This window comes from Dermacentor variabilis, chromosome 5 (assembly GCF_050947875.1).
Source record: "Dermacentor variabilis isolate Ectoservices chromosome 5, ASM5094787v1, whole genome shotgun sequence".
In the NCBI taxonomy this organism is placed as follows: domain Eukaryota; kingdom Metazoa; phylum Arthropoda; class Arachnida; order Ixodida; family Ixodidae; genus Dermacentor; species Dermacentor variabilis.
Genome location: NC_134572.1, coordinates 125,129,224 through 125,142,048, shown reverse-complemented (window position 1 = coordinate 125,142,048; position 12,825 = coordinate 125,129,224). Strand labels below are relative to the sequence as shown.

Here is a 12,825-nt window from a genome sequence, read left to right as displayed (position 1 = left end):
GTTCAAGATAGGACATTTCGCTTTTGAAGAGGATCACGGAAGTATCACTAACACAGTTTTTTCCTCTTTTCTTTATATGGAAGGCTTCCAAAACCTGCGCTTGTCCTGTGTCGTTCCAATGGCGCTTGTCCTGTGTCGTTCTCCCCACTTGTGATCCGTCTTCGTTGGCGCTGTTCCTTCGTAATTCATTTTAACATTATTCGACCTGCTTATTCTCATGATATCCTGCTTTAAATCCGTCATGCACAGCCTTAGTAGCACTGCTAGAGAACTGGGAGACTGCCAGCCGAAAATGGCATCAGCCTGACAAGAGACTGGGACGTTTCTCCGTGCTCTCGGTGGTGGACCGGCATATGCCATGTGCAACGTCTTTCTTTTTTCTGATGGATGAAGAGGCAAGAGGCAGGAACAAAATGGCAACATTCTAATGTTCCAAAAATATATGTCTAGCCAAAACACTTCCCAAAACATATATCTGAAGCATACATTGATATGTGAAAGAATCGAAACTAGACAAAACGCGTTCTAACGCCACACTTTGCAACGTTCGAGACATTGCTAGGTTTGCACTCTGACACCAAATTTTCGCACATCACTGTGTTCACAAGTTGCACTATGATGGCGCCACACACACTGCGGTAAGCACGCTTCAGCTTTCCGAAAACTTTTTTTTTTCCTATTCGCGCTTCAACATATGTAATTATATGCGGGCTTTATCGCCGCGAAATAGCATGTGCAATGACTGCATGCTCTCGTGTGTGATATGTAACATCATGAAAGGGCACATGCTCTGGTTATTATAATTGGTCAACGCTTCGCTAATGCCTTACAGCATAATCTGCACTTTGCCTAATTCATAAGTGCCTTTCTCCGCCCAGAAGATCTTTTTCATGCAATGTCGGCACCTATAACTGTTCAACGGAATATGAAACGTGAACTGCGCGTGCTGGCGCTCGTCGGCTTCACTGCGTGTCATCACGAGAGCCACGCCTGCAGTCTTATATCTCGTAGCGTCCGCGAGCTCTACGCATACGTGCTCACCGTGACTGCACCGTCCATTAACTTGGCAACTTGCCTTGCGGGAATGCTAGCTTTACAATCAGGAGAAATATCCTGCTGTACAGAGTTTGGATGTGCATCACGCTAGTTGATTTGATACGATTGTGTACGTTATACAGAGCGCATGAACAACGAGCGAAAGACAGTGCTTTTCCTGCGTTCTCTTTCGCCGATTGTTCCTACACGCTGCATCATGTTTTTTTATGTTTATCTACTAGAACTAAACCTGGGAGTGTTAGCCAGCGACAAGAAAAGGATGTTTCACATCCGCCGTCAAGATCGTGAAGTGTGGCGCTGGCTAACGCGCCCATGTTTAGTTATAGTAGATAAACATAAATTCCCCAGAAAGCGGTTGGGAAAACGGCACCGCGGTAGCTCAATCGGTAAGAGCATCGCACGCGTAATGCGACGACATGGGTTCGTGCCCCACCTGCGGCCAGTTCTTTTTCTATCCATTTTGATTTCCATTAATTTATTATTTCTTTAATTCAATTCATATGTATATATAGTTTCCCCTATGCTGTCTTTGGTGTCTGTTTGTTGACTTCTTATGATATGACTAATAAATATCGAGTCATCGATTTCGTTTGTTCTCGTTCATGCTAACAAAACGGTCACTTGAAGAGGACGATCAAAAATACAGAAAGCCCCAAATCGATGGAAACAATGGCAGAAAAAGAAACGAAGTGATGCGTGAATCTGACTGGCTGAGAAGACGGAGCATGCTACTGACGCGCAAACACCTCGCCAGCTGGCACACTCTGCCAAATGACAGGTGCAGGAATTGCGGGCAAATCGGAACAACTTGGCACGCTTTACACGAGTGTGTTGCGATTGGAGATGCATGGCACTTAGTGGAGCGCACCTTTGGAATTACAATCTTACTGTGATGGCAAAGCAGCAGACCTGGCTTTAGGTAGTATTTTCCAAAATTCTTTTGACCTGCTTAGTTCAACACGAAGCCGACGGCCTCGATGCCTTTTACAGTGAATCTGTGCGACTCTTCGCCCCAACGCATATGTCGTGCCCGTGGGCAAAAGCTCGACCAATCACTGCGGTAGGCACGCGCCGCGTGCGCCGATGAGTTCCTTGCAGCACCACCAGATGGCGCTGGCTTCCGCGCATGCGCGGCAGCGCCAGCCATGCGGGAAAGAAACGAAGAACCAGGAAGCACGCTTTCGCGCATAGCGTTCACCGCAAGCGCTTCTTGGTAAACATTACGGTTGCATAAGCTGTAGTTGCCGGGAAACGGCAACTGTAGCATACGAAGCAGAGAGTGACGTAACTACACTTTCATATATAAAAGAAGAACCCACCTACGACTGATTTCATTTGTGTTCTGATAGAGCTGTGGAGAGGCCACGCATATAGTTACGACTTCTGAAGAGCAGCGTGAACACGATGAGCGACGACGGGAAGAGCAACGTCAATGTGCACAACGGCGCCGTGTTCAGGCTCGGCAGCACCTAGTTCATGACCACGTCACATTGGTCTGTCGTATCAAGTGATAGCCCAGCTTCGCTGGCCAACCACTTTCCCAGCGTGGATTGGAGGCCATCTTTTTTAAGGCGCTGACTCACACGCTTTTCTTTTCGTAATGCGACGCAGAATAAAATTTAATTTCTGGCAGCGCCATACTGAGGAACCTTACAGAAACAGTTTTTTCCTTTCCTTCTTTCTACTTTTTTTCCAGATTGGTGAAGTGTGTATTATTACCTTTTAGTAAACTACGTAGCTTGCAGCATGGACATGTAGCACATTTTGCAGAGTTGTATATTGCAGTGCTGAATTTGCATCTAGCGTTTGTATAAGATGTACCGACGCAAGCTAAAAGCATTTGCTGTGTAAGTGCATGTAGCCACTGAATGTTTTCTTTGAATAAGCTTCTCTTTTCTAGGAACAGGCTAGAAAGGCCTTTCCTACCACATCGCCGACATCGCACCTTCATTTGCCTGCACAGAAGAAATAAGTATTTTGTAAACAATATCGTGCGCACTACCTTCAATTCAATTTCTCGTGTTCGCACACCTTATATAAGCAATACCCTACAAGGGGTCTCTAAAGTTTATGTGAAAGTGAAAGCGGAATCACTCGGAACAGACTCCCTCTTGCATAGCCATTTCTCCTTGTAAGCTTCGTGCTATTATCATGCATTAAAGTATTCAAACAAACAAATATTCAAACCCTCGAATAGTCATTTCTGGAACCAAATACCAAACAAACAGCAAAGGCTGTTCGCGATGTACTTGAAGTGTCGCATATTCGCACACTCCCGTAGTTCTTCGGGACGTGGCACCCCGGCGGGACGCCTCACTGGGGTGACGGGCGTTTTGCCGGCTAACACAGTCGATCACGGTAATCCACACTTTCGAAAGTCATCGACCTACGATACGACCCAAGGGTAACGATGTTCCGAGGACAAACCTGTGTGCAAGCCGATGCGAAGGCGTAGCTGCTCGTGAGGCCGGTGGTGGATGGTGAAGGAGCGCACGTTGTGCAGGAGGGCGAGGGACATGCGCGCTATCTCTCGCGCGTGCAGGTCGCCGTTGGGCACCGGAATTCCCGACACCACCATGTAGGCGTCGCCTATGGTCTCCACCTGCACCGGAGTGCAGCACGCTTGGTGAGAAAGGGAAGTCGTGGTGTCGTCCCGCTCTGCCGCGCAGGTGAACGTTCGGACGCGCACGCACCTTGTATACGTCGAACTCCTCGATGATGGAGTCGAAGCACGTGTATAGGTCGTTCAACAGGTTTACCACCTGAAACAGCGCAAACGTGGGAGGGGGGAAACAACGCTTAAGAACAGCAGTCTGTTTGCAGATGTACCACCGGTCTATTCAGCACGTTCACTGCTCACTTACACGTCGTAACGAATGAAAATGAGCGTGGCAGCTTGCGCGCCCGCTCATTCGTGCATTTCAGAAATGAGTGAAACAAGCTTGTATGATAGCGCGGAGGAGCCGCTATATTCCACGTTCTTTTTTTCCCCCGGTTTAGAGAGACGGGGGAAATATACAAGGGAAGATTAGAGTAATAAAGGGTGAGAGGTCGGCACTGCGCGGGGGGAGGAAGAAGAAGGAAACAAAGTGGAGCATGGTGGCTGGCGAGAGGGAAAGATGAAACAGACGAAGCGCGCAACGGGAAAGTCTGCTCACAGTGTAATGTCCGAACCTGCAACTTTTGGGAAAGGAAGTACCGGCAAGGATGAGCTTAAAACTTAGAAACTCGTCATAGGCGCGACATAACGTGCACTGACAGCGCTTGATTGTCGAGGCGATCAAGAGGCGCAGCCAGAAGTTGTTGATGTTGCGCGTTTTTACGCCGTATATGTAGAGAGAAAGCGCTTTAAGTGCAAACAATTCTGTTAGCGTACACACAAAGGCGCCTACATGCTCATTTGCATAAGGAAGCGTATCGGGGAAAGTGACTCTCTATGAGGAGGAGAACGAGAAAAGAAAAAGAAGACAGGCTAGAACATACATGAACAAGGTATGCACAGGTGAGACAAAGGTAGATGACGATACTGTAAACAGGCTAGAGCTTGTAAATTAAGCCAGTGTCTTAAAGGGAATGAGAAAAGAAAATTCAAAGCTGAATGTTGTTTAGAAGGAAAAGGCATAGGACCTAGCTAGTATGCTTGCTAGATCTAGCAGTTCTTGTAAAGTAGAGCCAATACCACTGAAATAATAGCCACGTCTCTTCATCTATGTAACCTGGACATTCCAACAAAATGTCCTCACATTCAGGCACTTGGCAGAGCCCATAGTCTGCATCGGGTATAATGCGCGCAACGGCGTGCAAACGCCACACCCGGCCTGTGGAGAAGGCTGGCACTGCCGAGCCTGATTTCCGGTCCGAAAAAAAAAAGCTGTATTTTAGTATGTGGAGGCGCATGCACATAGCAGTTTTCCTGGTATTCCCAGTGTCCATGTCGCTTTTCGTTTTACACCCAAGAAAACTAAACTTTGCGTCCGTTTTCGAAAAAAAAAACCGTTATCAGTGGTTCAGAGCCCTCGAGAGCACTCTCTTCGCTAAGGCAAGATCATTGTCACAGAGACCGCAGCGCTGGCGGATCCAACGATATTTTTCTCGACATCAACGCTTTTCTATACATCCACCGATCTTAGTCGCAACATAACGATATCAATCGATAGTGTTTTTCTTCTACGTACTAGAGACATACTTCAGGCGTGTGTAGAATAAATGCACGGAGGATGCGCATAGATAACAAAAGTGCCAGCTTTGCGCAACGCACCTCTATAGCAAGGAAAAATATCATTACGCGGTGCGCCTGATGTTCTCCCTATCGCCGACAACCCCGAATGAGTGGTCGCAGCCTACGTATAGGACGGGCGCGCAATCAACGAAATAGAGCCGCACCGAATCGATGGCTCCGTTAAGTATGTGGTAGCCGAGCTTCAGTGAGCTCGCCGTCTTGTTCGAGAACGGCTGCACAGTCGAAGCCACGTGGCACAGCGCGGCGCAGTTCTTATAAAATTTGCACGCACATTCTCTGCTAACCGTCAAATATTTTAAAGATGCAACGGAGCTAACCGCGCGCGGGGCTTCGTGATCACGGACACGTGAATTTTTCACCTGCTCCCCGTTGGTATATGTTGCGTATTATTGCGGTCCGAGCTCGAGATACACAGTACAAGCGTCAGGTGGCTTTCATTATATATATCGCCGCTGCCACTGCTCGTTTGCCATTCCCGGCGATGAGTAATGCCCAGTCGGTTCGATCGATGTAAGTTGCAGCAACGCCGTCGTCTTTCCTTTAGACGTAATATTTATTTGTGTGTACTCCGGGTTGCTATCAAAGCATTCGCTACTGTAGCTTGTAATAACATAAAATCGGTGAAAAAAAAAAAACGAGCAGAACGGAGCGAACTGGACCTTGCATGTCACTAAGCATCGAGTTACGCTCGTACCGTGCTTGGTGCTCAGGACGATGAGGTCCTCGAAAAGTGATTCGGGTACTTCGCTTCTAGATGAGTGGGTTTCAAAGGAACCTCGCGCACACTCCTCACATTAAACCTCACCAAGCTGGCTTCCTGACATTCCTCCAAAGACCATACGCATTCACGGGAACGTCATCACTCCGTCTCTTTTGGATGACGCCGGCACATCAAACGAACAGCGATGACACATTAGTCAATGGAAAAAAAAAAAGTTGTCTTTCCCGTTCATCGCAGTATCTGCGATGCGCTTTGTAAAGAGAGCAATCGCGCGCGATTCGCTCCACTGAGAATGGCTGGCATGTAGGTTTTATTCTGGCCAAGCGGGATATGCATTGATTGCAAAAGGCTTTGACGGGCAAATGGTAGCATCAGAACAGAATAGAGTAGCCGATGCAGTAATTACATATGAAGATCCCTCTGCTCTGCCACCGAGCTCGTGGGCATATTCGCCTTGCTGGAACCAGGTCAGGCGCGTGTTTGCGTTGTCTACTCAACAAATGCGAACGTATCGCCTTGACACGCATACGTAGTATGCAGAAGTTGTTGAAAGTGCACTGCATTCGCGTATTTTAGTGAGGCGCGCTCCGGGCCATGTTCTTAAGGTGAGTGAAAACTCTGAGTATACTTGAAGAAAAAAAGAGGCCGAATTTCTAGGCTTGCTATAAGTACAGAAGCTTTTGAGATGGTACCCTTAATGCATGACATATGGCGCCCCCAGATGCCAAGGAATGGAAAACAGCACTTCGTACTCGGTTTTTTATGAGAGGACCAGCGGGAATAATATGCACAGTGCGATACACGCGCGTTGCATTTCACCCTTAGCTCGAACATTTGTAGTTACTCTAGAAAAAACTAAAACAAATAATTACCAAGTCTCATGCCAAACCATAGTCATACTGATAATGATAAACATGGAGGTCAGTGCTTTGATTACTGTGTAATCCTCCCTCAAAGATAAAGGAATAGCACAAAACTAGAACGTCTGAGCAGAAGCTTCAGATTAGTGAAGCTCAGGTAAGGCGCTGTTCTTTCATTTCTTTCCTTACAATTTCTGTCTGTTTCTTCACAATGGTATGTGATGTTTCATGAACAGATATAGGCATGCTGCTTTCTAATCCCTCCTCTTATGCCTGCTCAGTTCTCTATAATTCCACTCGAATGTAATCTCTTTCACTCGCTGTCCGGAGACTTCGGCCTGCGCCTGCTTCTATATCTTCCGTAGCCTGCGCCTGAAGTCCCCGTGAACTGCCCAGAGTGTTCTGCCCGTGCGTCTGCAGTGGACTATCACCATCTCCTGTCGTTGCGCCCAAGAACAGAGGCTACACTAGAGAGAGAGAGAGAGAGAGAGAGAGAGAGGGGGAAGGAGGGGTATTTATAGGAGCAGAGATGCACACAGACGAGCCTGATGACTAGAATTATAATTACTGTTAATCATGGGCAAACAGTTTCACAAGACGTCACTGATGCATCTGCGCATAACAGGCCTGCGCGCATTTCTTAATGAAGAGGATGTCGTGTGGAAATCCGAGCGTGAAACATATAAACATCAAGGTAATTCAGTTACCTCCTTTCTTTAAAACAAACTGGCTTTAACACGAATTTGTATCTCAGTTACCTCCTCTCTTTAAAACAAACTGGCTTTAAAACCAATTTGTAGCGCATATTCCGTATACACGTATACACGTAGGGTGTGAAAAACGCTCCGACGGAGGACTCCGGGTTAACCTTTACCATCCATTCTTCAATAAGAAGTACGGGGTCCCGCCAGGCTATGAGCATCCACACTTACGTTTTTTTTATCGCGGACCTTAACTCATGGCTGTTGGAATTTCTCATGTTTGTTTCTTGGCGGTTACCTTGTGTCATCGTGCGCAAGACATGTTCTGAATGTTGCGTTCTGTTTTTTTTCCATTGCCTTTTGGGATATTTGATATTGTACCTGCCGCCACCTATTAAAACTGTCAGCCAAGACATCGTTGTATACTTCGTTTGGTTTCTTAAGCAGTTTCATTAAAAAACAAAACAAAACAAAAGAACTGAGTACGCGAGCGTTTCTCTAACCACATTGCCACTGCGGGAATCGGATCCACGACCTCGCGCAGAAGTAGACCTTCACAACCACCGAGCAACCGGCGGTGGGTATTTAGCATATTTAAGAGTACGATTCGATAAATTGTTTGCACTATTCTGCATTTGCAAACAAAGCCGTGTGAGTGACATTTATGCGGCAGAGAAATATTATTGCTGTTGATAAGCTTGACGCAAACCTTTATTCGGTATTGATAACGATTGCTTGTTTTGAAAGTATTAAGCTGCCGTAAGTATGCTGTGATGAACAGGAAATAGTGTGTCCTACCAAGCCTATTCGTGGGCTCAAGGACCGGATATATGTACGCTGAAAATGTACTTTCGGTGCTATTTGTAATATATATATATATATATATATATATATATATATATATATATATATATATATATATATATATATATATATATATATATATATATATTCTATGTTTGCATGGTGGCGGAAAATGATGTGCAAGCGTCTTGTGTGTCTGTGTATGCATACCACCTTTTCCCTTTCTCTGAGTTGATTTTTTTTTCTCCTTGTTGGGAAGTCCCGGGTCCCTGCCCTGGCTGGCTGGTAGTTGCCCTTATTGTGGCCTCAATACTCGACGCATCGGTTAACGTTGTTTCTGTTTATTTTAGTTTCAGCGTGTTTGAGTAATTCAGGTATTTAATTGTGTGTTGTATAATAAGAAAGGATAACTTATTTCAGGCGTGTCTAGGGATATAGCCGGCTCTGATGCAGCCTCTCTGCCCGTTTGACTACAAAAGAAAAGTGAGGAAAAAAGCCCAGGAGGGGCATTGGACACGCAGAATGAAATAATACAATCACCCGTCAAGAAAGAAAGAAAAGGAAAAAATAAACACTTAGAAAAAGAAAAACTCTACGTCACACAATGAGTGTAGAGTGCTATGTTACAGCACAAGCAAAAAAAAAAAAAAGCACACTACGATCGGCACCGCCAGCTGGTCCTGGCCAGTCCACCATGGAGGAAGCAAATAAAGTAGGACGAAGCATTACACATCGCGCATCCAGCCTTGGCAAGCGAACTCTCCGTGAAGCCATCTCCTTCGATTTTTTCTCAGAAAGTCGGCCAGACAGGCAATTAGGCGCTCGGCGTACTCGGCCCAGTGTGCTTGGCTTCCGGTATATAGGTTTTTAATCGATGCGCACTTGTTCGGCGTGCTTTGCCAAAGCACTCTGTGCAGATTTCATTTCAGAATGCTTATAGAAACTTCGCTACTTTATTTTAACGGATACTTACATCGTCTTAGTTACAACGTTCGAGTGGGACAGTCGCACCCGTTGTCTTCCCAGAAGAGCTGAGCGCGGCTAGGACGAGGTGGTGCAAGACGCCGAAACATACCGCGACGTCGTCACGCGTTGGGCCCGTCTATTTCCCGCTCTAACTTCACCGCATCCTCCTGTCGTTATTTCCCACCTCCGTGAGTGCTACACACTCGTTTCCCTAGACCACTTCACTGCTACCGGTGCACGGGCCAGCTGAACAAGACCAAGTTGTCACTGTGTAGATGCTTGTTTTTACCAGTGCTTATCCAGGAGAGTGGGCCAATATTCGACTTTAGGATTGGAATTTCATGGTCTGGGGTGCTATTCGCTCCTGGCATTAGCTATTCAGTGTTGTCGAGCATTGGTTTCCGATCCTTCTTCGCGTGGGCAGCTGCGAATCGAGCAAGACCTTCCCCCCCCTCCCGAAGGGGGGGGGGGTCGCGGTAGTTTTTTTCTTTGCAGTTTCGGAGCGGGCTGGTGTGGCAGATTGACCCTATTGTGGTCGCCTCCCTATTCATTTGTCGCGAAGCGGGATGGCTTGATCAGATGTTAGCAGACCGAGGCGAGAGCACTCCACGCATGGCGTCGCAGAAAACGGCTCCGGCATAGTGAAACCGACCGTTTGTAAATTAGATTTGTTGTAATTATTCCTTAATGTATATAGGACTGTGAATATAAGATTTGACAAAAGAGAAGTCACGGCACCTTTGGCGGCAAACCAAGGCCCGCCAACTTGAGCAGCGAGTCAGCGGGCAGATGACTGCGCACCGTCTACGGGCGAGAGGCTATCATTCATTATTTTATAATTGTTCCTCTCAACACGAGACAGCATTTCAACCTGTGCACTTCAATCTTCCGTAGCCGCTTACGATGAACACAACCGGTCAATATGAAGCAGCATTGCTTTATATGGCGGCCGATGGTCGATGACTCTACTGGTCGATCTGGAGCCAGCTGGCGCATCTTTTGACTGTTTCGGATGAACCCGCTCCAGCGCAGTATACATGTGTAAGATAACTCCACCGTCGGGACAGGCATATTGCCGGAAATTCAAGGATGCGTCAGTTACTGCATACCGGAGGATGACGGTGTCTGATTTCCCTGTTTCGTGTAAACACATGGGCGCGTATAATATCGCGCCTTATCGCATGCATTTCCCGCCGGTGTGCGCACCGATTAGCATTTCATGGCCTACGAATGACTTCATTAGAGACAGAAAAAAAAGAATGTCGCTAGCGCTTAAGTCAACGTAAGCACACATGCTTATCACATATTGGACACCATTTCTGAAACCGTTCGCGCGTGGCAATTTCTACGGCGACACGTCGGGAGCAGGTTTCCTTTCCATTCGCAGAATTTAAATTACGAAATCCGAGCGCTCCCGCCTTCGAGTATTCAGGCGGCTGCTGCAGACATAATAATTGGAAATGACAGCTTAAAATTTCCTAGTTCTGTACTAAGCGTTTGAGTGTAAATTACAGAGCATACATTGGCCTTACCGTGTATAAAATGATGGTAATAATGATTGGCAGTGCATTAAGCCAAGTAACGCTGTTTGGCTACGCGAGTGAACATCGAATCGGGCGTATGCAGCTTGCTGCTGGCTCTCTGGGGGTTATCAGAGCTACAGCGAAATCTAATTGCGCGAGCACGTTTTCATTTCGTCTCCATCGTGATGGGCTCTGCGCGAGCAGGGATCGAACCCGAGGCTTCGTGTTCAGCGGCGCAGTGTCTGCAGCGCCACCACACCGTACACTGCATTAGGGCACTTCGGAGAAAAAACGCAACGACGTCCGATCGCCTATAGCTGATTTTCATACGCCCTCCATCACATCACATCACATCACATCACAATAAATAGGACAATAAGAGAGAGCAGTGACACACGCAACTTCAGGAATTCGCCTGTGGGGTGAGTAAAATCAGTAAACAGCTGTATCCAGTATTTTCACTGTGTCCGGTACTGGAACAACGGGCTGCGTTATTTCGCACTTCATATCCAGATTTTTAGAGTGCATTTTCTCTGAGATCGGCGCATACTTCTTTTTTTTTTTTTTAGAAGAACGTCTAGAAAACGTCGCTGCGTTCATGAGCGTGACCTTGCGCTGACCTTGACTCCGACTATAGGTAACGGAAGACTTCACATTACAAAAAAAAAAAAGAAAAAATTTGGCCACCGAAGAACCGCCTGTCCCAATATGGCAAATAATGTATGGCACGGATGCTACAAAGCGTCTGAGAGTTTTGTTCACTTTCCCGAATAATTAACGTATAGGCTGTTTCGACACGCGCAGAGGAAGGAGATACTTGCTCTTTTTTTTTCCTTTTTTATGTTATCAAGGCAATCCGGTGTAATGATTAAAAGTTTGATGTTTAAGATTACCAAGCTGCCCGCTTCTCGCTACTTAAGGTTGCATGCTCTGAGCAGCGATCTGCCGCTGCTGGTCTTGTAAGACACCGGCTCTGCCGTGTCCAGTGGCTTTCGACTGAGCCATTGTTGCGTTCGCTTCGCACAACCAATCGATTTAGGTTCTTGTACTTAAAAAAAAAAAACTTTTTTTTGGTTATATATTGGCGCCGCCCTGATGGCGTGACGTTTTCGTAAAGAAAGCCAATTTGACCCATGCGAACGCGAATAAGAAGGAAATAAATAGAGTAAACAAGAACTTAGCGTCGTGTTCATTTTTGCAGAGTTACGCCGTCGGGCTATCTCCGGAGTGAAACCGCGGGAACGAATGGTTTGTGAAGAAAAACAAGTTCTTTTCCATTTGTTCTTAATTCCTGGCCAACCGCCGCTGTGTCTCAGTGGCAATGACGTTCTATTGCTGAGCACGAGGTGGCAAGTTCGACTTCCGAAGACCGTTGCGTCGTTTCGCGACGCTAAACCTCGCGAGCGATTTTTAAAATGTATTTTTTTCTTTTTAAACTCGGTGCGAAGCCTTGTGTTGCTGGTTCCCATAACCGAATGTTGGCGAACACTGCTGGACGTTCCCGCCTGACTTAATATTAATTATGCGGAGATTTCGTTAATAAGCTTGCATCAGTGCGGACCCACCCGGCTGATCGCACTCGTGACAACAGATTGACGCGCCACGTGGCATGGCAACAGCTCTGAAGCATTTTTCCAAAGCAGCTCACAGGACCTGAAAATCACTGTTCTGAACTGACATAACTGCACTTGTAACGATGAACTATACTGCTTTAAGGTGTGATGTAGATGAAAAATACTTTCTAAAAATTTCTAAAAAAGACGCAAAGACGCCTTGTCCTGTCGTCTTTCTTGTGTCCGTTGTTTTGCGCTAAACAAAGTAGTTATGGATTCCCACTAACTAGCCCGCCAACGCATTGTGCTGGAAAGACGACCACTCTAGAAACCCAGACCTGGCAATAAGTTATCTCCACTGGCATTCACACATTCTTGAAATCCCTTTCGATTTCAATTCG

The 12,825-nt window shown here is 46.5% G+C and overlaps 1 protein-coding gene across 2 annotated transcripts in view; it reads right to left on the bottom strand.

The window, feature by feature from the left end:
• LOC142583140 (atrial natriuretic peptide receptor 2-like) overlaps window positions 1-12,825 on the bottom strand; it is a 385,116-nt gene that overhangs the window by 44,562 nt on the left and 327,729 nt on the right. For both annotated transcript variants that reach the window (XM_075693481.1, XM_075693480.1), the window contains 2 exons: window positions 3,750-3,818; window positions 3,484-3,658 (listed from right to left, as the gene is read on the bottom strand). In XM_075693481.1, coding sequence (XP_075549596.1) covers window positions 3,484-3,658; window positions 3,750-3,818 — 244 coding nt within the window. The remainder of the gene's footprint in view (window positions 1-3,483; window positions 3,659-3,749; window positions 3,819-12,825) is intronic.